The 26,146-nt window shown below is 40.8% G+C and overlaps 1 protein-coding gene across 2 annotated transcripts in view; it reads right to left on the bottom strand.

The window, feature by feature from the left end:
* The window catches only part of PRKCH (protein kinase C eta), a 220,720-nt gene that overhangs the window by 102,029 nt on the left and 92,545 nt on the right, over window positions 1-26,146 (bottom strand). For both annotated transcript variants that reach the window (XM_034992244.1, XM_034992245.1), the window contains exons 3-4: window positions 5,110-5,260; window positions 1,756-1,790 (exon numbers count right to left, since the gene is read on the bottom strand). In XM_034992244.1, coding sequence (XP_034848135.1) covers window positions 1,756-1,790; window positions 5,110-5,260 — 186 coding nt within the window. The remainder of the gene's footprint in view (window positions 1-1,755; window positions 1,791-5,109; window positions 5,261-26,146) is intronic.

A 26,146-nucleotide genomic window follows, 5' to 3' on the forward strand; every position in this document is an offset into this window, starting at 1 on the left:
TTAAGGCTTATTTCACATGCCAGAATGTGGTCTATCTTGATAAATATTCCTTGTGAGCTTGAGAAGGATGTACATCCTGCTATGGTTAAGTGGAGTAGTCTATAAATGTCAATTTGATCAAATTGTGGATATCCCTACAGATTTTCTGCCTGCTGGACCTATCAGTTACTGAGATATTGAAGTCTCCAACTCTAACAGTGAATTTGTCTGTATATCCTTGCAGTTCTATCAGTTTTTGCCTCATGTATTTTGATGCCCCGTTGTTAGGTGCCTACATGTTAAGGATCATTAGGTCTTCTTGAAAAACTGACCCCTTTATCATTACATAATGCCTCTCCTTAGACCTGATAATTATCTTTGTTCTGAAGTCTGCCTTGTCTATTTGGTTTTGATTAGTGTTGGCATGGTATATACCCTTCTCAAACCGGGTATTTGGTTTTATGTCCCTTACCAAGATGTGAACATACCCTGACCAATGTTCTTTCTTGTTCTTTCAACAAAAGGCGGCCCACTGAAAATCAGCCCATCAAACATCCTGGCACTATGCATAAGATGGACCAGGGTTGACCACAAGGCATGTCCCTGTGCTGGACAGGTGCTAAAAAGTGACATCAATTCTTACCTGTGAACTATGTTCTCATTTGGGGCTGACATTAATAGCATAAAGTCAATTACTGTTGTCATATTTTTTTTTAAAAGATTTTATTTATTTATTCATGAGAGACAGAGAGAGAGAGAGAAGCAGAGGGAGAAACAGGCTCCCAAGGAGCAGGGAGCCCGATGCGGGACTCGATCCCAGGACTCCGGGATCATGACCTGAGCCGAAGGCAGACACCCAACCATCTGAGCCACCCAGGTGCCCCTACTGTTGTCATATTGATTATATATTCTTTTTCTAAATTTGAGAACTCAGTAGAATTGCTCATACATGTTAAAATGAAAATTATATCCAAGAGTATGTCCTATTCCATTCTAAGGGAAATAATGTTCTACCTCACCTTCTCCAAAAGAGAAGGCAGGATTTGCTTACTGACATGGAGGCTACACTCCAGGACATGTTAGTGCTATTTCACCAATCATCTGTAGAGTGCCCATCAAGAAGACAGGTACCCTATGTATAAACTGTGTGATGATGCTCAAACCAACAACAAGGGTGGCCCAAATAAAAGACAAACCAATCCAGTCTAGTTAAGTCTGAGTAAGAGCCTTCTTTCACTCCTCCCACTTGGAACACTAGTAAATTGGTTTTATCTTAGAACTGTGAAAATCAAAATAAATTTAATGCATAATAACTATAAGATCATTAACAGATTAACTTTGAACATTTCTCACATTTTTTTTAAATTAGAAAATCAAAAAGCAACTGAGATAATAGCTTCTATTCCCTATGCAGGTTAAGAAACAACACTGTGCCATTTCTCACCCCTATTAACAACGGGGTTGTAAAAGACAAAAATTTAGCTTCAAGATTTATAGGTACTGCTCACACAATGGCGTAACCTTTCACTATTTTCATGTTATTGCAGAAACAAAACTTTAAACAATTAAACTTTATTAGGTATCTCGGCTTTAGAAATAAAAGTGTCTCCTCTACACTGTCTAAAATGTAGCCAAAATTTAAACCACAACTAAAAAGTTGCAATTCTATAGGGGTCTCATTTGACTTGCAGAGTTATTTATCACAATATTAATGAAATGTATCCTGTGTCTTCTTAGGGAACAATATTAAACATAGTTTTTAAAATGTTTTCTTACCTTGACATTGATAACCTTGTTTCCCAAATACTCCCCTGTTCAAGACAATAGAGAAAAAGTTATCATCAGTCTATTTCAGCAACAATGCTCCTATAATCATAGTACTTAAGGAAAACAAATGTATGCCATCCTCTGCACCTTTATGAAAAACATAATTTCAGAGAAGAAGCAAAGATGAGGTGATTTCTGAGCCCTTGTTTGTTACCACAAGACATAGAGGAAGTCACCTGATGATCAGAATCCTCTAGTGATATACACAGGTGGGTACTGGTGATCCTCATTCTACCCACCTCCCTCTGTGGCAAACCCCAGGTCCTCATCTCGTCATGTGACTGAGCCTCAGCCTGAAGGGTCACTCCACCACCTTCGTTGGCCTTCTCACTCACATACACATAAAGATGCTCAGGTAGTGAAGTAAACAGATGAGTCCACCGCAGCTGCCTGGCCTGAGGCACCCTCCCTCTTCCCTGTGCCCCCATCACCCCTGGAGTCCAGGGGGTAGGGCAGAAATACAGCCACAAGATGCCTGTCAAGCCCACAGCTATCATCTTGGTCTCTCCCTAGTATATTCTCTGAGCGATGATGACATTATCCTCATTCTCATTTAACACAGGCCACATTTTATTAAGCCCGGAGGATGTGCCAGGCACTGAGCCAAGCTGCCGTCGCACAGCATCTCATCTAATCCTCACAAAAGTCACGTGAGGTAGCACGCGTAATAGGAAGGCTCAGAGCACAGACTGGGCATGATTTGGGGCACATCACTAATTCCTTTGAGCCATAGTTTCTTCATCTATAGAGGGAAATAATGACCACAGTACCTACTTCATAGGGTTGTCCTGAAGATAGAGAGAGGTGATAATGTAAAACGCTTAGGATAGTGCCTAGAACTTTAAGTTCTACATAAAACTTTATGATATAAGCAAAATAAAATTATCTTTATTTTACAAATAAGGAGACACTGATGGACTATATAATTTATTTAGGTTCACACATCTAGTTGGTGATGAGATTGAATGCCAGAGTCCATACTGTTAACCATATATATGTAACACATACATTAATATTGTGTCTGTGTGTGTGTGCCTGTGTGTGTGTGCGTGTGTGCGAGAGAGAGAGAGAGAGAGAGAGAGAGAGAGAGAGAGAACGAGCGCAGGAAAGTGAAGGCTGGTTGAGTGGGAGTTAATGTTTCCTTGGTGGAAAAAATTTAGTGAAATTATCAAACAACTTTCCATTGAGAACGTTGGTTGAGGTCACAGGTTGTCACCACAAATGCCCACAGGGGCAGGCAGGTCACATAGAGGAGGGAAGCAGAATGGTGTGACTTGAAATAAAGAGTAGCAGACCTTTCAGGTCAGGAAAACCACAAGGAGAGAGGTGGACGGCAACTGACTAGAGAGTACAGATGACCTCAAGGGTGGAAAATGGGCTCAAAGATGCCAGAGCTTTTCAATTGTTCAATAGAAAATTCAGCAGGAACTTGTTTCTGAAGACTAGCTAGAGTTGTGATGGCATATTTATCGGCATATTGACAGCCAGTTTAGGGTCTTTGGTTTAGACAAGACTCTATCCTTAATTTAAAATGCCAGAAACACTAACCCTGGATTCTGACTGCTAACAGGTAGCAGGTACTTTTAAACCAAAGTAATCACACACACACACAAAAAAATACAAACTCATTGATCAATACTCAAAAAAAGTTACTCTGAGCCAAGTGCTTTTGACTTAAACAAAATGACTAAAGTTTGCAATAAAAACAAGGATTTCCTTTTATGCTTTAGATACTAAACTGTCTTTTCTCCCTCAGAGATGGGTATGGATGGGTATGTATGGGTACATGTTTGGGGTGGGTGAGGGGGCATTTCCTTCTTCTCTTTCCAAATAAATGTGTTTAATGTTGGCTGTAAATGAAGCTAACTATTAACTTAAATTTATTTTACATTATAGATTTGCCACTGAGGTTTCAGCTTCAGTCACATGTATAGTAAAATATTGCCCCAATTCATCTAGAAGTTCTCAACTATTAATTATCTCAATTCCTAAATGCCAAGGATTATAGTATGCAATCGCTGAAAGTTTTACCTTTGGCCACATCCCATAAGGCTGAAGATTACTGTGTGCTTACTTTACTTACAACAACTAATTTTTTTTTTTTGATAGAAAAATCCTTTAATCAAAACAAGTTTACAATGTTGACACTTATGGCTTAACTAGAATACATCTGTCCAAATTTAAATTGTATTAAGGACCAGATATAATGTAGTATCAATAGTTCCCTCAAAACAGTAGGTCCAGTTCCATTGTAAGACCTCTCAAAAAGCATAACTCCAATTATTGAAATAATTCAAACTATTCATTTATAGATGAAAACCATTATCTATCTGAGAGGTCAAAACATACAATGCATGTCACATGCAAACATTGGTGTTAAGCCTGTTCTCCGTATTCATATTTTCAAAACATGAGAAGTCTTTTAGCTACTGAAACCACCAACTGACCTAATAATCAAAATATCTTAAAAATACTATCTGTTAAGTTACCCTTAAATTTTGTTAACCTTGGTTTACCCTGATTTAGTCCATATATATGAATATACAGACTACCAAAGTATTCCTTTACTTTATCTAACTGCCTCAGAGCAGTTACAGTACAGATATATTTTCTATATTTTCTACTTACAATTCTGTCACATGGAGGATCTCTAAGAATCCCCTTCTGATAGAGCCATGTTTTCAAATAGGTTAGTTTTTCTTATATAGCATTTACTTCTACTGTTTACTGCATAAGAATCATGGAATTTTTTTTCCCAATTAAAAAAATACTTAGTGACTTCCTTAATGAGTGTGACTTTTTAAAAATTCAGAAACACGAGACAGTTCTCAAAAATAAACTTTTATCATTTAGTTTTTAGTTTCAGCTATTAGTGCCTGTAAAGGATCTCAGATGACCACAACTAATTTCTATAACTCATCATTTGAGTCATACTTTTTTAAAGCAATACTGTTGTTTTTTTCTCTCTTACTCAGTGGCCGATTAGTCAATTTATTGATTATCTATTTATTGACTGGTTAGCCTCCCTAATTAGTGCTTTTATAGCCAGTTCACGATTCATTAGCATCTTTCCCCAAATGACTGGAAAAAGAAATAACATGTAAACCTTGGATCCGTAAATTGTTCAGATTTTTTTCATTGGGAATTCAAATTACTGGGTTAACATATTAGAATAAAAGGCAAAAATCAGATCCTAAAACAACTCTTCAGAATTATGCTTCCTTCTGAAACCACACACAACCAGAGGAGGCCTTGATTATAGAAAGAAGCTCCAAGGAAGGGAAAGGCCAAGGAACCTCTTACCAGATAAACTCCCTGCAGTGAGAGCAGTAGGTGGGCTGCCTCAGGTATGTGGCCATAAACTTGTGTCCATTGATCTGGTGGACTCGCCTTCGCATAGCCCTTTGGCGCTTCCTGGTAAAATGTTTGAAGATTCGGTCTCTCTGGAGAGTGGCTGTACAACAAAAGAAAGGAAAAAAGAATAACGTGCAGTGAAGCTAGCTGTATCTAATGTATGAGAAAGTGTCATAGCTCAAATACTCTCCAAATTGTTCCTTCTTTCTTTAAGATGCAAAACACCCCAGAACCTCATCATGCTTCCTAGTGACCTTAGGACTTAGTTTGAGAGGGTTGGACCTAAGTGAACTCTGAGATTCCCCACTGCCTGATTATAGCTGGCTATCTTGGACCAGTCTCCCCAGCACAGACCATGGGTCCCCCGGGGTTCTAATGTTCCAGTAGGGGGGACATCAGCCTGGCCTTCTAGCTCCTGTCCCCCTGGGTGGGACCTCAGGGCCATCGACTGGCTATCACTACTAGTGGGTAAAACAGATCTCTCATTATTTGCCTTTTGTTCTGGCATCCTCACAAACAGGAGGGAATGGCCACAGCACGGTGACAACACCACCCAAAAGCATCAGTCCCAACACTGTCTCTCGAATGGGTAGAAATTCACCCGGACATAATGCAAGGTTCCTTTTCCACCTTCACATTTTTAAAAATTGTGGCTCCTAGTCTGAAGAATCAAAACTGGGCACTATCAAAAGTCAGTCAACTATGTCTTCCAGATAATTATACTAGAACTTTCCCAAGGTATACAGAGACTTATGATTAATAAAATAAAGATTACTTCTTTGATAATGTTTTGCAATTAATCACTTCAATGCAAAGAAAATTTAAGAAATAATGCAAGAATAATCTGCTAATAAATTTTAAAATCTGGAAAAAAAAAATTTTTAAACCTGGAATATGCCCATTATTGTGCTCCTGGGAAAACTGCCACCTGTTCACAGTCGGTTTTTCTTTTAAGATAATGCTGAATAGTATCAGGTCACCTGGGTGGCTCAGTCGGGTAGGCGTCTGAGTGGATTTTGGCTCAGGTCACGATCTCAGGGTTATGAGAAACAACCAAATGCATTCAGTAAAGATTTTCATAATTTTAATGCTTTGTCAAACTCCTTCCCCCACTTTTTAAATATTAACAAAATTTAGTCCTCATTTTGAAGAATTCATTTTATGTGGACTTTTCTCAGTAGCAATGACACTCAGATAACCAGGAAATTCTATACTATTCAGCATTATCTTTTTTGGGGGGGAGGGGCAGAGGGAGAGGGAGAGAAAATCCTAAGCAGGCTCCACACACAGCACGGAGCCAGATGCAGGGCTTAATCTCATAAACCTGAGCACAACAATGGGCATATTATTAGAAAACCTATTATATTTTATTCTATTAACAGGTAAAAGAAAGTAACTATGATCATTTCGATATATGTTTAAAAGTCACTTGATAAAGTTTAACTTGTAATCCAATAAAAAACTTTTTGAAAAGAGTAAAAGATTGTCTCAACAAGACTAAAACATTATGCTCACAGGTCAAAAGATAAATGGTAAATTAAAAAAAAAAAAATAAATCCCATGAAAGTTAAGAACAAGTAAGACCAATTACGACCTCTACTGCTTACTATTATTCTGAAAGTACTTGCCAAAGCTGTTAGAGATGAAAACAAAATAAAGGATAAAGCTATGGGAGGGGCAGGGGGAAGGAGGCAAAGATACCATGATTTGGATATGTTCAATACATGACTAGAAAACTCAGGAGAAGTTAGCCTAATCTACTAAAAACAGAGTTCAGTAAGATGGACAATGATAAATCATTAAAAGTCAACAGGTCTTTAATACATCAAAAGAACCATTTAGAATATATAATAAAAGTATATCCCCATTCATAAAGCTATAAAACCCAAACTAGGAATAATTTATCAGAAGTGCAAGACTTATATGAAGGAAACTATAAACCCCAACTGAAGAATATGAAAAGATATATAAAAAATGAACTTCTTAAATAGAAAGACTTATTAATACTACTAAGTCGTCAATTCTTTCTAAACTAAATTCAACAAAATCCCAATAAACATCCCCAAAGGAGGTCTTTAAACTAAACCTGATAACTTTTTCAGAGTTAATTTGGCACCATAAATATTTAAAAACTGTCCAAAAATTTTAATGAGGGAAGGAAGACTTACTCTACATGATAAAACATAAAATTATAGTGACTAAAACAGCATGCTACCACCTCAAGAAGAATCCAAACCTAGAAATCAATTTTGCTTAGAGAGAACAAGGCTCAAATCAGTGGTAAATGATAGATTATTAATAAATAGTGTTTAGACAACGAGTTAGCCTTTTTTTTTTTTTTAAAGATTTTATTTATTTATTTGAGAGAGAGAGAATGAGAGACAGAGAGCACGAGAGGGAGGAGGGTCAGAGGGAGAAGCAGACTCCCCGCCGAGCAGGGAGCCCGATGCGGGACTCGATTCCGGGAGTCCAGGATCATGACCTGAGCCGAAGGCAGTCGCTTAACCAACTGAGCCACCCAGGCACCCGACAACGAGTTAGCCTTTTAGAAAATATCTTTACCTCACTCCTTACACCAAAATAATCTCAGGTAAATGTTAATGAGGAAGTTATGAAAAAATAAGGAAAAAATATATACTCCTAGGATGGGATAAGGGTAACAATACTCTAATACCATAAAAGACTCAGATTTACAATTTAAGAAATTTAAAGTTCTATTTGGCAAAAGACACAAAACAGAAACTTAAACAAAACAAACTGGGAGAAAAAGGACTTGCAACACATGACAAAGAGTTACTATTTATAATATGTAGAAATTAATAATAAAAAGGGATGAACAATCTAGTAAAAATGGGACAGAGGAGGCAAATAGGCAATTTATAAAACTATAAATGCAGACAGACAATAAACACACCAGATGTCCAATCCTATCCTAGATGGACACGTAAGAAGCAGGAGGTAAATGACATTTTACTTCAATTGGCAAATATTTATAAGGACTGCTAATATGTCTATGCTTACAAGGGAATGGGGATATAGGCAGCTCCACTCTCTGCTGTTAGGAGTGTAACTGGACTGCAGTCCTGGTTCTGCCACCTTCTGGCTGCGTTTACCCTGCTAAACCTCAGTGTTCCCATCCATAAACCGGGGTAGTGCTTTCCTCAAAGGGTTTTTCCAAGGACTGAAGGAGGTAATGCAATGAAAGTGTTCAGCGCAGAGTTAGGCCCGTGGTAGCATTCAACACATGTAGCTATTTCAAGAATATTTTTTGCGGGGGTGCCTGGGTGGCTCAGTCGTTAAGCATCTGCCTTCGGCTCAGGTCATGAGCCCAGGGTCCTGGGATCGAGCCCCACATCGGGCTCCCTGCTCCGCGGGAAGCCTGCTTCTCCCTCTCCCCCTGCTTGTGTTCCCTCTCTGTCAAATAAATAAATAAAATCTTAAAAAAAAAAAAAAAGAATTTTTTTTTTTTGGAGACCAATTTGACAATATGTGTCAATGTTGTAAATCTACATTTCCTTTCATTCAGCAATTCAACTTCTACGATTGTTTTTTTCTATAAAAACGCTAGGAAGAATATATGCTATATAGATATCAATTACTACTTTCTATATAACAGTAAAAATTAGTAAAATAGTAAAAAATTTCAAAGAATGAAATGCAGAAATAGAGAAAATGAATCTGGTTAAGACACTGATGCTTTCAGAGGCTCTGGCACAGTTAAAATTGTACCTGCTTCAGTTTTTATTTTGGGGTGTTTGTGTGTGTAAAACCTTTGGCAAGCAGCCTAATTATTTTCATTCTCAGGGTTCCCATCTGTCTCAAGAAGATAACTACATCCCTGTCTGCAGCCCTATGGGGACAGTGTCATAATCAATATTCCTGAGTTTCTTAAAATTCTGGATAAGGATCACACACGAACAGAAGTCACTCTATTAATGCAGCTCTCTTCTGCAATATTTCCAGAAGTCATTTAGGAATGACAAAAAGACCAGATTTTAATTTTCCTTTGCTTGGGCAGATGATAAAATTTGACCTAATGATCACACTATATCTAGCATATGTTATCACCAGCCTGAGACCTAGCTCAGAGTACTGGCCAGTGCAAAACTTGCATTGAATTACTAAACACTTATCACATCTAGATGCAAATTAAATTCTCCCCAGGGGTCTAATGATCAAGAATTTACTTTTTTTGTCCCTTAATACTATGAAGAGTGGTTAAAAGGTCAGCTCACTTGTATTTTTAATATTTCTTGAATTGAATTCCCTCCCCTGCCCACCAACAGCTATTGCCTTAGTATAACAGGACCTCTGAATTTTTCAGGTGATCCCTTCTAACCTGAAGGACTTAGGAAGAAACAGCTTACAGACATCCACCACATGTTGGTCATCCCTTAATGCCTTCGCTCCTGCCTTCCACCCCTCCTGGAATGCCCTGTCCTCTTTTTCCCCCCCCGCAACTAGTTAACTTAGATTTATCCCATCTGCCTCAGAGCCTAAGTGGTGTCCCCCAAGTCCTGAATTAAATCCCCTTCTTCCCAAAGCAATCTGGGACTGCCCCTCAATTTTTTCCTTTATCCCACAGCACTGGGAAAGAGTTCACCTCCGTATCCCAGATGTCTCAGAAGCACCTCCCATGTGGTCATTTTAATGAAGCTTCACTCCTCCCTCTTCTGTATTCTTTTGCCTGGGTGCCTCTTTGTTTAAAAAGCACAAAAACACACTCATACACACCTGGGAATTTGAAAGATGTTTGGTTAAGAAAACAGGGGTTGGGGGGTGCCCATGGCTTCAAAGGACTTTCACTGTCACCTCTTGATGGATGCATTGGACAGGAAGAAGGAGCTCTCAGATGGCACTCTGCCCAGGTACAGACTCGACCCCCACTTTCCCATTACAGGGGCCTTCCTCACTGTTTGCACTGCCCCCTGTTGCCTTAGCACTAAGTTAAAAGAACTAAAAAAAAAAAAAAAAAAAAAAAGGTTATTTAATCCTTTTGTGCCTTAAACCAACCCAGGCTTGGAGAAATTTTCCAGATCACATAGGGTTTTTTTGAACACGTTAGGCAATCCTAACGTGCTTTGCAGCCAAAACTTGCATCACAACTTCTGTTTTGCTCCTGAGGTACTCATGCCTCTAAGTAAATAGGAAGCTGGCTCAGTGCCCAGGAGGGAAACTCACATTCCAGGCTCAGAGGTGGGCAGGCCTGGAGCCCCGATCCATCTCACCGGTGAGTCAGTTTTGATAAGCCATCCCATCCATGGGATGGAGAATAATGAGGTCAAATACAACAAAGATTAACTATTTTGAAATAAAATTCTATGTCATAAATCTGACTGTCATCCCACACACTCTTTAGAACTTTAGAAGGCACAAGTAACTAGGAGTGACCCAACCACCCCAGGGTTAGTTTCCATAGTTTCCATGTCTCTTGCTGGACAGAGACGTGTTGCTAACCTGAGGCTTTGTGGGGGAGGGGCGTCTCTCTGAAATCTCTGTAAAGCTGCCTTAACTTTATCTCAAAAACAGTAAATGCTTCATCCTCTTCAGCCATTTTGCTCTATCTACCTGAAGCTAAAGTTTTCTATTCCAGCTGCAGAAATCTGTTATTTGGAAGTACTTCTGAAAACCAAGATCACATCTAATTTTCAAACGACTGTAAGCAAATTAAATCAGAGCCTGAAAGTCTATGGCATGGCACCTTTCAATTTTCAGAATTAAATAAATATTTCCGGAATATAAAATGCATAAAAGGAATAACTTTGGCTCAGTGTAAAAATACTACTCAACTTTGTTAAGTTGAATTTGCTTAACAAGCAAGGGCGCCGTAGTTTGCAAAGATCCGTGGCTTGGCTTTTAGGGGCCAAGCAGAGGAAGCTGCGTAGCCTTCCCACACAACAGGCTGGAGCGTGTGGTGGTGAGCGTGCAGAATCTGGAGCCTGGGCAGGAATCCTGCTTCCTCCCCTCCAAGCTAGGTGACCTTGGGCAAACTGCTGAATCTCCTAAGCCTCAGTTTCCTCATTTGTAGAACAGGAAGCACAAGAGAACCTTCCTCAAAGGGCACTTTGATGACTCGCTGAGTTAATAAGTGTAACATAATTAGAAAAGTACCTGGCAGGTAGCAACTAAGTGTTACATAATTGTTAAAACCCTTACTTCACACTACCATAGAGACCAACGAACAGAAAGGATTTAATTCAATCACCTAATTGCCTAGAAATCAATACTTAAGAAACCATTACCTTAAACATCGTGCCCAAGGTTGATCTAGCTAGCTAGAGCCAGAACTACCACTAGAAATCCTCTGCTCTTGGTTTTATCCCCGGGGCTTTATGGGTAACATCACACTGTACTGTGTCCTTTATTAACATCGGGTCTGGAATCCCTGGAAAGTAATACATTTTCTGGTGAGGAAACAGAAGCTAACAGGAAGGTTAAGTGAGGTCAAGCAGCTACTGATAGAAGTGGGGTCGCCAGACTCTGTTTACTATTGTTCAACTATTGAGCAATGCTGTCCAACGTCCTTTTTTCCTTCTTCCTGAGATATTTGTTTTATCGTTTGTGCATGTGGGAAGGGGTAACTGGGAGAAAAATAAACAGGAAGACCTTAGAGTTAACCGAGTTACTAGTCAAGAAAAAACCAGAAAGTATAATTTATCTATCCAAAATATATTCCTGAAAGGTAACAGGATAAGGTCATGAGAGAATCTTGCTTAATATCATCAAACACACTGAATAAGCAACCATCTGATCACAAAACTGCGTGCATAAAGAATGATGCGTAAGAATTTAACATTAGATGATTCTTGTCTGAGACAATAATGATATAAACAGAGAGAAATTAGGACATGGGCTAGGCAAATACCTACCTTAAATGAGTCTTTACAGTGAGTATACAGCCCCAGTGGGTGAGAGCATTTAGTGGGTGCTGAGTGAAGAGAGAATCACAGGAGTTGTGTATCTAGTCCTCTGATTTATTAAGAATGACTTCATAATGGACTGAGCTTAGCAGTTGTTTGGAAAAGAGGAGCAAGAATTTGATACACAGGATGGGGAGAAGGTTCCAGGACCTTAGGCCAGCACCAGTGACAAAGGCCACAAAAGTGGGTGTTCATATTTTCAAACGGCATGCAAAACCCCCAAATAACACTGAGCGGTACAGAATCTTCTGTTTTTGAAAACTGCATACCACATGACTCATAGTTACTTCCAAATTCAGATACAGTGATTAGAGTCAACACATTAGGAGACCTGACCATGACAGGCGCCATGCACAGGTATGTCTCAGGGCTTTGGCTCCCTCCAAGGAAGCTCAGCCTGCAGAAACACCTTCCATCATGCGTCATGCAGGCGGCTATCATTGGCAAAAAGAGGAGAGAAAAATCATTTGTTACTAGACTGACTCTCTTTTTTTTTTTTTTAAAGATTTTATTTATTTATTTGAGAGAGAGAGAATGAGAGAGAGAGAACACATGAGAGGGGATAGGGTCAGAGGACGAAGCAGACTCCCTGCCGAGCAGGGAGCCCGATGCGGGACTCGATCCAGGGACTCCAGGATCATGACCTGAGCCGAAGGCAGTCGCTTAACCAACTGAGCCACCCAGGCGCCCTAGACTGACTCTCTTGAATGGCCCTCAAAGCGACATGAAAGCGAGCCCATCCTCACCCATCACTCCAGCCTCCTCTGTCAGCAGAAAGGTAATCAGAACAGAGCCCCCTGATGTGACCAAAGCTCCGCCAAGAGCGATGGGTCCTTTCACTGGACTTTCTCCACTGTTCCGAGGAGAGAGCGCTGCCTCTCATCATCCCCTCACCGGCTTCACCTCTGTTATGCAGGAATACTGCCGAAGTACAAATTCTCCCCTTCCCAGTACTTGGAGAAAAGTACCTCAGCTCCAATAGCATCTGGCTCCTCTTATTCTACAATTTCTCCTTCTTGTCTCCTTCACCAGCTCGCCTCTCCTGCCCAACCTTTAAACTTGTGTGTGTTCCAAAGTTCTTTGTATGCCATTCTGGTCTTTCTGGATGCTCATTCATCTCCTCAGAGATCTCATATGTTCTCTTGATTTCTAACAATTGCCTATGTACTGAGGACTCCCAAATCAACAGCTCTAGTTCTGGCTTCTAGCTACATATAAAAAGATGCTAAACATTTCTAAGTAGCTTCTTAGCATCTCTCCAAGGTATCCCCAAATTACCTAAAATTGACATTTGTAGGCTGAGCCCTCTTCCCTGCCTCTTCAACCCACCCTTTCTCTTAGATAATAGTATCGTTATCCTTAGAGTCATCCAGAAAAAAACTAAAGCTGTCTTCAGATCCTTCTCCACCCACAACCAATCAACTGTCAAGCTCTACTTAACCTATTATGAACTGACTAGATCTGTCCCTCCCGTGCTCATTGGGGATAGTTCATGCCATCCTCTTCCTCTCATCTAGACTATGTACTAGTTTCCCAACTAGACTCTCTGCATAAGGCTGTTCCCCTCTGCAATGCATCCAGTTATGCATAAGAAATACAGGTGAGATCATGTCACACCCTGTAGGGAGATGGCTCCCCTGCTATAGTCTATGTAAATTTCCTGAACGGAAGTTAGAGTAGTTGCCCTCGTTGGACCATAGTAAGGTAAAGGAGGTGGGTTTCCCCAAAGGGTAGTGTTCCCACTGTCCAACATCTGAGAGAAGGTCAAATCTTCAGGCAGCAAAATAACTTTCAGGGGGGCCTTAGTTAGATGGGACGCAGTCCTTCCCCTTGGTCTTTACTGTCTGGGGTCTGGACTTGAGGGCCCAGGAAATGGGGGGGTCCACAAAGTCCTGCAGAGGCAGACTGAGGTAGGCTAGGAGTAAGCCCAGCCGTGAAGGCACAGAGAAGATGTGTTCAACATCCTTTGTGAGGGAAAGCATCTAGTGTATCTAGTACATCCCTTGTGAGGGAAAGCATCTAGTGCATATTAATATAAACCATTAAGCCTGGTTTACATGGTCCAGGCAGGCCTGAGCTCTGCTTTAGAGAGTACATTAAAGCGGGTAAGTCACACTCTGCAGCTACCATGGTAGATAGACAGTTCTAGTGAAAAATGAGAATCCCCAGAGAAAGGTGAATCCTGGGACTTAAGAACTGGGGAGACAAAGTCTAGTCACATTTCCGAGGTGGCAGGTCTCCCGGTTGCCAACCTTGGAGGACTAGGATTGCTTTCATCGAGAAGCCAGCAGATCCCACACTCCTCTACTAAGTCTGTTCAGTAGATACCAAGGCCAACATCCCCAACCCAACACCCAGGAACCCATCCCATCTCCTCCTCCCTCTCATCCTGCCACATGACTGGGCTCCTTCCGTGATCTCAAGGAATTGATAGAACATCCTCAAGGGCCAGAAAAACTGGGACAGTTATCCTCCAGCTGCTGGGACAGTTATTCTCCAGCTGCCATTTGTCGTTGGTTGATGGCTGCCTCAGGGGTAGGGAGCATTAATTCTCTAGAATTTCCAGCCTTTCTTTGTGCCCCGAGAGGAAATATGGAGAGAACATCCACAGCGTCTGCCATAGAATGAATTTATACTTACTCTGGTCCTGCTTTCTTATTTATAGTTTGCTACCATAAATACCTCCTAACAAGTGCTTCAAACTCTTTGTGGAATTAAGTATAAATAGAAAATTCCTATAATAATAATTTTCAACTATTACTGTGCCTACTCCTTTCTGTACACATAATTTAATGACAGAAATTCCCTCTTGCTCCTTATTATCAAATGCAAGAATCCTGTAATTCCTTTCTGCAAAAATAGTATGAATTTCTACCCTGTTGCTGTGATGCTACAAATATTTCATTCCCCCCATCCACACTGATTTCATCCATAAATAGACTTCCAGCTGCCAATTCTTCATTCTTCAGTTTTTTTTAATGAAATTTAAACACTGCTGAGTGGTTCATCACCACCAGGTTTCAGGATGATGAGGAAATGTGTTTCTGTTTCATCAAATTTGGGTTGGATTATACAGAGGTAGGTCCCCATTATGCCTCTCACTGTCCTCCTGACTATCTGGAAAATACCAGATTTGGCATTACCTTCAACTCTAAGCTTAAGTTAGAGTAAGAATCTTGGTTGTATGTGCTTTAAAATGTAAGCATTTTCCAATTATCTGGCAATTTTTCTTTTATCCTTCATTACTAAATTTAACTGGGAAGCAAATGTCTCACGCATGGTATTTCCTGTTCCTGAGAACCTTTTGAGCTTAACATAAGAAGACAATGAAGTCATAATGTGCAAAGAGCAATATGTGAAATGTCTCTTTTTTGCTCTTTTGCTGTGGTTGTTTGTAAAGATAATATATGATTACTTTAGAAAATGCAAATGATACAGAAAACTATAAAGAAGTTTTTTTTCAAAAATCATCTTAAATCTCACTATACCAAAAAAAAAAAAATCACTGTAAATATTTTGGTGAACATGCCAAATATATACACCACATAGACATACAATAAGTGCCAACTACTTTTCACCCAAAACATCTTCCCATATCTTATTTTTTAAAAGACTTCAGTTGTTTAGAGTGGATTTAGGTTTACAGTAAAATTGAGGAGGAGGGGCAGAGGTTTCCCATATGCTCCTGGAGGTCACATAAGCATAGCCTTCCCCATTATCAACATCACTCACCAGAAAGGTACCTTTCTTAACAAGTATAAATGAGACATCACATCATCACCCAAAGTCCATAGTTTACTTGAGGCTTTACTCTTGATGTTGTACATTCTATGAGTGTAAAAAGATATATAATGACATATATCCATCATTATAATATCATACAGAGTATTTTCACTGTCCTGAGAATCTTCTGTGCTCTGTCTATTCATCTCCCCATCCCCTTCGGCCACCACCTCTGGCAACATTGATCTTTTTATTGTCTTTTAATTTATTTATGGTTTTCCTTTTCCCGAATGTCATAGTCAGAATCATACAGTATATAGCCATCTCAGATTGGCTTCTTTCACTTAATGGCATTCATTTAAAGTTCTGCCCTATCTTTTCATGGTGTGATAGCTCATTTCTTGTTAGCACTGAATAATATTCCACTGTCTGGATGTACCACAGTTTATTTATCCCTTCACCTACTGAAGGACACCTTGGTTGCTTCCAAGTTTTGGCAATTATGAATAAAGCTGCTACAAACATCCAGGGCGCCTGGGTGGCTCAGTCAGTTAAACGTCTGCCTTCGGCTCAGGTCATGATCTCAGAGTCCTGGGATCAAGTCCCGCATCAGGTTCCCCGCTCAGCAGGGAGTCTGCTTCTCCCTCTGCCCCTCCCCCTGTTCATGTTTCCTCTCTTTCTCTCTCTTTCTCACTCTTGCTCTAATAAATAAAATCTTTAAAAGAAAAAAAAGCTGCTACAAACATCCATGTGCAGGTTGTGGCATGAACATAAGCTGTCCATAATTTTAAAAAGATACTATTTGTTTTTATAGCGATTAATAATAAAGTTACCATTTAGTCATCGTATCTTATAAAAATGAATATATATCACGACTAACTTAAAAGTAACCTAAGAGCATTAGCATATCATCCCTGTGAAAGCAAGTTTTCCCTGGTTGAAACCTCTGTGATTTTCTCATTCACTTGAAGTTTAGGGACTGCTTTCTCCGCCCCTGCCCCCACCCCTGCCTCCAAGCTCAGGTTGGTCTTCCTTCCTCACAAAAAAAATAAATAAATAAAAAATTCTTATACAAACAACCTGTCCATCCAAAATCTTTTCCAGATAAACATGTGTTTCCTGCTGAGAACTAAAAAGAACACTGCCCCATAGCTTGGCTTATTCCATTTCCCTTTCAATTTTTTTCCCCTCTTTTCCACATGTAGATTTCTGAGGTCTCTTCTAAGCTCTCAGCTTCTGATTTTATGATTTTAGAAAAACCTTACAGGATATTAGCCATGAGGAATATGATGCCTAATCATTTCCTTCTCCGACTACATTGCTGGAACGAAAGCAATGCTGTGTCCCTCATGCTGCTGACTCAACGCGAGTTTTAAAACCACGACACCACTACTCATTATAAGCAGGCTAATTCCAAATCTTGCGCTGAAGGTAAAATACCTTTATCACATAGCCAAATTTCCTACAACACTAACACTAAGGCTCTGAACCTCAACCAGCATTTTATGATAGTCAAAAAAAAAAAAAAAAAAGGCAAGGAGACAGCTGCTTTAATCAAATGTCACTTACATCATATGGTCACTTCCTGTCAGAAGCTAGCAATTTAGAAGTGTATATCTTGGCTACTAGGTTGGCTTTTCTGTTTGTTTGCTTTTTGACAATTACATTATGCCTTAAATTGGACAGGAACAAAATAAAATTAAAAAGAGATGAAGAAATTAAACTTTTTTTTTTTTTTAAACAGTGTAAACAAAGACTTGGTATTGACAGAGATTGAAACCTCTGATGAAAGTACACTTTTGGATTAGCAATGAATCCCATCCTTTATGACCGAGTATTGTTATCCCTGTGCTACTAGAAAGAGAACATTCCACTAGTCAAGGACAAATGAATTCTCTTTTCTTAAAATCCATTCAAAGGGTTCTTTCTTGACTACCATGAATAACCCAGCCTATATTGTGAGTAAGAGTTCATACTTTCCCAGGAAAGGCAGACATGTAGGTAAGAATACTTCAAACGGCAGGCTAAGGTGTGACAAATGCCTCCAACTGCTGGAGTATTTAGTACCAGCTCAACGCACCACACCAACAAAAGTCTGCATATTATAGTTGGAATTCAGAGGCTTATCATAATCTAGTAAACGTACAGTTTAAACACACAACAGCTCAACAAACTACTAGGGCTCCCACAAAAAACTGAAGAACAGGGCTCTCAACCCTCTGCTGTCATTAATTCACAAATCACTTTTGGGACAAGAAGGCATTCTGCTCCACTTTGGACATTGGACATTGACTAGCAGGCCATCTTTTGCAATGTTAGTCCTCAGTGTCCATATAGGCTCTAAGGACACTCAAACTCTTTCTTCCTTCTCCAGCATATGCTTCTTCAACCAACAGGTCTCAAACCTTTATTAAGTGCTGGACATTGCAATGGGAATTGTGGTACAGTGGTGAACAAGGTATGGTAACATCTTCAACTGTAAGTCTAATGGTGGAGAAAGATCGTAAACAGCTGTTAACTATGCCTAGTAGAAACTTCCATGGCAGTGTGGATGGGCAGGAGTCTTACCTAGATGTGGGGGAATCAGAGATGGCCTCTCTTAAGAAGTACAGTAAAGCTGTAACTTTCAGAACAAGTGAAGAAGAGATGAATCAGGAAAAATGGGTAAGAGTGTTGCAAGACGAGGAAGCCATATGTACCAGCGTCCAGAGTTAAAAGAATAGAAGGTTCAAGGAACTCCTAATATTCACCTCCTGACCTGGTCACTCTAACACCTAGTAGCTGCCTCAGTATCATCAAATACTTACCAAATGTCTACTACTTACCAGAGCCAAGAACACCACAGAGTAGGGGTAAGAGTACTCCAAGAAGGTTCTTGAATCACTATGCTAGTGTCCAGGAAGAAGCTACTGGGACTCCCATTTGTTTCTCATACTCTTCAGTTCAATTCTGTGACACTTTTATAGTGTTTATAATACACACAGTACTACATATATGTAACATTTATAAGAAAACATACATATACTTGGGGTGCATGCTCAACTATTGTTCACTGACCTCTGCAGGATCAAAAAAAGTTTGGAGGCCACTGATATGGATGGATTTACATTCTAGTTGGAGAAACAAGCTACACGGAGATGAAAGGTACCAAGGCTGAGTGCCATCGGAGCAAAGGGCAAGAAAAGATACCTGAGGGCTGGGGTGGTCAGGGAAGGCTCCATGGCAGAGACAGCATTTAATTCAGGCTGTGATGGGGTGTAGATCTCAGACCAAGTTGACAGGTTAGGAGAGGACATTCTATCTGAAAAGAATGACATAAGCCCAGGTATACGGGTGCTGGGAAGCAATGAGAAAACCACCTTCTCCAACACAATCGGTTCCTACTGAGTAGAGGACAGATGATGGGGACCGGAGCGGACACAGACGTAGGCAGGACAGTGAGCATCTCCAGTATCAGGCTAAGAAATCGTACTTTATCTTGCCCTGGTACAGTCATGTATTCCTTCTGTGCCCAGTGGAAGGCCTTCTGTGGAAATGGAAAAAGCTCAGCTAAATGCCCAGTGAAGTTGTTTCTAATTCTTAAGAGTCTATGTTACCACTGAACATAGTTTTCAAGAACGAGGGCAAAAGAAAGATATTTCAGAAAGCTGAGATAGCTCACCACCAAATACCTTGACTAAATAACTTTCAAAGTATTTTTTTTTTTAAGATTTTTTTTTGAGAGAGCGTGAGCAGCGGGAAGAGGCAGAGGGACAGACAGAAGCAGACTCCCCACTGAGCAGGGAATGGACGCGGGGCTCAATCCCAGGACCCTGAGATCACAACCTGAGCCGAAGGCAGACACTTAACTGACTGAGCCACCCAGGCGCCCCTTAAAGCATTTAAAATGATCCTCTAAGGAAGGTCTGAGCAACAGAAGAAAATGGTGAGTAAAAAAAATTTATAAACATTTAGGTAAATATAAACAAACAACTATGGAATAAGTAATAACATCTAGTTAATGGAGCTTCAAAAGAAAACTAAAAGGACATCTAAAATATCAACCAATTATACATAAGCCAGGAGGAAGGTGAGTAGAGAGAAAGCATTCTAAGATCCTTATTTGCTCATTAGGATCTTAGACGATTTTTCAAAGTGGTTGTGCCATTTTGCATTCCCTCCAATAATATGAAAAGTTCTTGTGTTCCAGTCTCATGAACATTTAGTGTGACTGGTCTTTTCCAATTTTAGCCATTCTAGCAGTATCTTACTATGTTTTCATATGCTCATTGGCCATTAATATTTCTTCTTTTGAAAGAAATAACTGTTCAAATCCTTTGCCCATTTTTTAAAAGTTGTCTTCCATTTGTACTATAACTTTCTGATATAGCTGTTCATTTTTGGAAAGAAGTTAACAACTGTTTTTTTCTATTAAGAAAAGAAACATACTCCTCTACTGTTAATTCCATTGGATTCACCTGAGAACTCTCACCAAGATTGTGTCCAAACTGAAGAAGACAAAGAAGATTTCAGAAAGGTTATGGTTCATTTTACCTTTTATACATACATATTAGTGGAGAAGGGGGGAGCAGCTGCCAGGAAATACCCAGATTTATGTTTTAAAATTCCATGCATATAGTATTATTCTGGCCAACAGCACAGAAAATCATATTTTTGCCAAGTTTTTGTATTCCATCTTTAGCTGAGTAAGATAATCCAGTTAAATTTCAGTATTTTAAAATTTTAATAAAATAATCCAAATTACAACGATTCTACTTCATCTCCATTTACAATTCCTAGCACATACCACGGATACATTTTTTTTCTGGCCTCTCTAGAATGGGTCTGGTTAACATCACTGTCAATTTCTTTATTGACAAATACATTTGGTTTTAGCAACTGCCACTGCAATCAGTCAACTATGGCAAAGTCCCAGGACACATAGTCCAGGATTCCCCGAGGCTCTGAGAGCGTCAGCAATGGGTGTGACTGCTCACCTTCTTCCTTTGGTAGTAGCATCCTTAGTTGTTGTATGGACTGATTTAAAAAAAAAAAAAAAAAAATCCTGAAATCCACCTTTGATCACAAGATTAAAAACAATGGATGAGAGTGTGCCCTCTACCTGTAAAGCATTTATCAACCTTCAGCATTTGCCCTTGAGAAACATAGTGTCGACTCAGTTCTACAGGTTTCTATCTGAGCTGTTGCCCAAAGCTTTTAACTTAGTTCCTTAATGTGACACAGTAACTGACGAGAGGCCTAAAGAGGCTCTATGCTCTTTCTGGCCTCCAAGTTTACTTTTTTCTCAGTTTCCTGTTTGTATCGGATGAGAAGATAGGAGCCCGTTTCACTTGATCTGTAAGGAATGAAGCTTTTCATGTTTCCCTCTGTTCTCCACATCGACTGGAAACTCAGTGTAAAACTGTAGGACTTCTCTATAACAATTAAGAGACAATTCCCTCTTGCTTTAATTTTGCTTCCTGTAAGAACTATTTTTAACCTTTGACCTTAAACATGCAACAGGAGATAAATGTAAATGGCATTCAGAATTCTTTAACCCATCTGTGCAGAAAAGGGAAAACTACTGTTACTGAAATTTTCATCCGCCTCCTCTCCCAATAAGGGGGATTTTAAAGAGATATTTGGGGAATAGGCTTGCTAGAAAAACAGTATTTTTTAAAACTTTTTAGGCAGTGATCGAATCTCAGATTCAATCAAACCAGTGGGGAACGTTTTCTGTAATCAGTAGACACAGAAATTTTCACTTTACCAAAATAAGAGCTCCCACTAACACCAGTGAAGCATTTTGGGTGTTGACGAGCTGGGTTAATGCTCGATTCATAGAAATAAAGTGGATCAATTCTCAAATGACCTATTTTGGTAAGGGCCGACAACAAATAGTTGTGGCGTCAAATCAGAGAATAAACAGGCTCAGCAACTCTCAGCGTCTGGGGTAGACTGGTAACAAGGTGGAGATTTGGAGAGGAGAGCTTTGTCTCTGCTTCTGTGAGTGCCCGCATTTCCGCATTACAAACTGTCCCTAATCCACTTTGGTAAACTGCATTCCTAAAGCAATAACTCATAAGAGATGAAAGAGTTGAATTTCCTCAAACAAAACTTTCCACATTTTCTGGCAGTTGTATGAGAAAATTCCTCTGTGAACACAAGAATGGGTACTTTAGCTTCATACTATAAGTGTAGGTAAAAGACTGAACAGAAAAGCTATTTTTTTTTTTTAATTTTATTTATTTATTTGACAGAGAGAGACAGCGAGAGAGGGAACACAAGCAGGGGGAGTGGGAGAGGGAGAAGCAGGCTTCCCGCAGAGCAGGGAGCCCTATGCGGGGCTCGATCCCAGGACCCTGGGATCATGACCTGAGCCCAAGGCAGACGCTTAACGACTGAGCCACCCAGGCGCCCCAAGAAAAGCTATTTTTACAAGCTCCAGCTTTCTACTTAAAACTATATAAATAACAGTAATAGAAGACTTTCTTCTTCCAGTATTTGTGGCTAACTCTAAACAAAAACAAGTCTTTACGGGAGGCCTCTTGGACTTCCTCGGGGGCAAAATTACCATCTAAGACGATAAAGGAATTACCCTGGATCAAAGGGTTATTAGGAAGAGACACCTTTGATGAAAACATTCTTAGCAAGGCTGTTTGCCCAGGCTTGTGAAAGAGCTATGAACCTGGCTTCAGCGATGACAGGGTCAGTACGAACGGAACACTTTATTCTAGATCATGTGTCTGGTGGCTTGAGCCCTGTGTTTTTTAATTAATAAACAAGGAATCACAGTTCTGATCTTTTTTTTCATGTTTTCATTGAAGGCACTGGCAAACGCATTGCACAACAGGGAATGTGACAGCTTGGCGGTGTGTGTGGGGCACGCGCACTCGGAACAGGCAGAGACATGAAAACATTCCTCCCTGTGAAGACAACAAACGAAACTGTCCCAGGATGCATCTTGGTCTGCTTTCCCCTGATCTGGAACTCAAGTGTGTAATCAGTGCTTTTCACACAGAGGAGAGCATGGTCATTACCCTAGACTCAGAAACCCATGACTCCGGTGAAGAAGGTGGATGGAGTTGGGGATAAGGACAACAGACTTAAAGAGCTGAAGCTGCCTGAGACCAAGAAGTGCCGCATAGCCACATACCCCAACCTTATTATAACCCTGCCTTTCGCTGAAGGCCCTCTCGAGCCCAGACCGACATCCCCTTCCAAGGTTCCCACCATCGCCCCCCTCAACACAATCCTACTCACTCAGGGCCCTTCCTCCTGCCAGACTCTGCCCCGGTCACTCCCCTCACCAGGAATGGCTTCTCATCTTCCTCACCCGAAGCTGCCTGCAGATTCCTCCTGCACACAGTTCTCTCTCTCTCTTTTTCTTCTCCATTACTGCTGCACGGTTCTGATGCTTCTCCATGTGCAGCACTCCACGGAGACTTCACAAGCTTGCATAGTTCTTCCATTGCCTGGGTATTGTTGCCTTCTATCTCGAGTAGAATAAATTTCTTAGCGCAAGACTTTTTTTTATTAACATATAATGTATTATTTGTTTCAGGGGTCTTAGTGCAAGATTTTATAGTTTTATATCCTCCCGGGATCTGTCATAATGAGCATCTAACACCCATGAGTGATATCCGTGCAGGTTATATGACCATGCCACTGAAAATTATAAAATACAAGTTAAAGATCCCTTGTTCCCATTTCTGGGTGTCTAGAATGCTATGGTTCAATGGGACTGTCTGCTTCTCAAAGGCCATCTCATCGAACATTCATTTAGGCTCCAACGCAATTTATATACATACATTTGGGCAACTTCATTCACTTATTAAACATTTATAGCAGACTCTATTCCAAATGAAATCAGAGTATCTGGGGTGGGGCCCAAGAATCTGCACTTCATTATTTTTTTTAAAGATTTTATTTATTTATTTGATGGAAAGAGAGATAGCGAGAGCAGGAACACAAGCAGGGGGAGTGGGAGAGGGAGAAGCAGGCCTCCCGCGGAGCAGGGAGCCTGATGTGGGGCTCAATCCCAGGACCCTGAGATCATAATCTGAACTGAAGGCAGACGCTTAATGACTGAGCCACCCAGGCGCCCCAAGAATCTGCACTTTAAACTCTAAGAACCAGTGGTTCAGCGGGAAGGGCACATAAATAGTTAAAATACAAAAACAATAGTTGCCTTATCTCTAGTCTGCATGTCTAGAGTGCTATAAGACCAGAGGAGGGAGCCCGGATGGTGCCTAGGAATTGGAAGCACACCCAGAGGAGGTGATGCCTAGACTGAATCTACAGCCTGAGCAGCAGTGTGCCAGGGTCCCTGAGAAGCAGAAGAAACCCCCAAGCACCGTCTGCCACCTCCTACTTAAAAACCATTCAATGGCTGCCTTCAGGCGTCAGGGCGCACTAGCGCATCTGCAGCTGGTTCAGCCCCCACCAAGAGCTTCACACTCACCCATCCCCGCCTGGCCCTTGTGTCCATGTCTGCCCTAATCTCTGCCTACTCCCCAACCAAAAGAACTTCAGGACTTGCTTTATTGACCCCTATTCAAGTCAGGGTTTAACTGTCCTCTAATAGTATCTCCAGCACCAACACCAAAGGTTTTACCACAGAGACTCACATTTACCTGTTCAAACTGTGAACTAGGGGTGTGTGCATGAGGGGTCGGGGGAGGTGTATCCCCAGTGCCCAGTATATATGAAGTAATAAATTAGTGAGTGGGTCAAATCATGCTCACATGAAAAAGTTAACTGGAGTATAAAAGAGCTTGCCAGATTCAGGTACCTACAAGTAGTTTACTACTGCTAAGCCATAGTGAGTATGAATGATTAGTAGGAGATGAGATTTCAAAGGAAGCTTCATGCCAAACGTGTATGGGAAGAAGAATCATGACCTTCACAGATCATAGGAAGGCACTGAAAGGTTTCATATGGGGAGCAATGTTATGAGATTCCCAAAGTTTTCTCAAGATAAGGCCAAGAGAAACCCAGGCCATGGGGCTGCTTTGTCATGATTAAATGGAGAATATATGTAGGAATGATGTATACACTATAAAGTTATGTGTAAAGGTGGGACTATCTTCTGCACATCCTAGCTATGAAACCTATCGATCTTATAGTGTTTCGTTTTCGGATCCCTAAAACTGGTTGCATATTTTGATGATAACAAAGGGTGACAAAAGGGTGGAGATAGGAAATGCAGCCACTTATTAGGGCATGGTGGGGGAACACAGCATCCTGGGAAGCCATTCCCTTTTCAGAATACACCCGTTATGTCCCTGGGTCACTCAAAACTACCTCCTAGATACAGTCTACTAGAGCCTGGTCTCTCAGTGCGAAAATTTTGTTGAGCCTATTTGCAGCTCAATGCTTCGTGTACTTATCTGATGGCAATAATCCACACCAGAGATTGAAGTCAATCAAATTAACATTTTACGCAAAAATAGAAACCTTTTTTCCAAATATTCTTACAGCAAGCTTCCCCATCACAGGCCAGAGGGTGCTGCCAGAGAAGTCTCTGGTCGCTTACCCCAGTTCAAACCCAAGTTCAAAGCCAAGTTGTCCCCCTGAGCTCCCATCCTCCAGCCCATGGAGGCAGTGACAGGGAGAGGAGGGGGATAGAGGGGTGTGGCAATGGGCTCTTATCAGTGTCTTCCAGGAATTCTGAGCACACCTCTGTGGGACTCCTGAGGCATTTCTGGTATTGGGTTTCTCAGAAGGGTTGGAGATCCGCAGATGGACATATAGATAAAATGAGTTCTGTTCACGCCTTTGTTCCCAAGGCTAACTGAAGCAATCATGTGATCTTTGGGGAAAATGAAACATTTTTCTAAGTGCCAAGAGACCATCGTAAGCAGCCAAACAGATCATTAGGCCAAGGGGTGGGTCCTCAAGTAAGGCACAAGCTCTCCACCAACTTAACGCTAGACTCCAGCTCTGACATGGGGTTAGACTGAGTTTACTGGACAGACAGATGAAAGCTGAGCCCTCTAGGCAGCCTGTTCCCTCCCCCCCTCCCTGAGCCATGCATCTTCCCACAGGTGAGAGTGACTCACTAAGCGGTATTGTTCTTTATACTAACTGACACCCACATACCTGGGGTACAGAGTCTGCCTGTGGGACAGGCTTCATCAGCCCGGGTTCATGAGGAAAAGGGAAGAGTGGCACGTGCCAAGCTCCTAGAAACCCTCCCACCCCCACCCCCTCAACCGATACTGAGAATGGAAGGGGAGAGGAGACCACATGGGGCTTCCCGAAGGAGAGGCAAGGTAACTCACACACGTATATACAGAAGCACACATTACTCCCTAAGTATGAAGGGCAGACATGTAAAAATTCATCCAATGACTTTGAAA

The sequence above is a fragment of the Mirounga leonina genome, unplaced genomic scaffold, assembly GCF_011800145.1.
Source record: "Mirounga leonina isolate KUSES-001 unplaced genomic scaffold, KU_Mleo_1.0 Mir_82, whole genome shotgun sequence".
In the NCBI taxonomy this organism is placed as follows: domain Eukaryota; kingdom Metazoa; phylum Chordata; class Mammalia; order Carnivora; family Phocidae; genus Mirounga; species Mirounga leonina.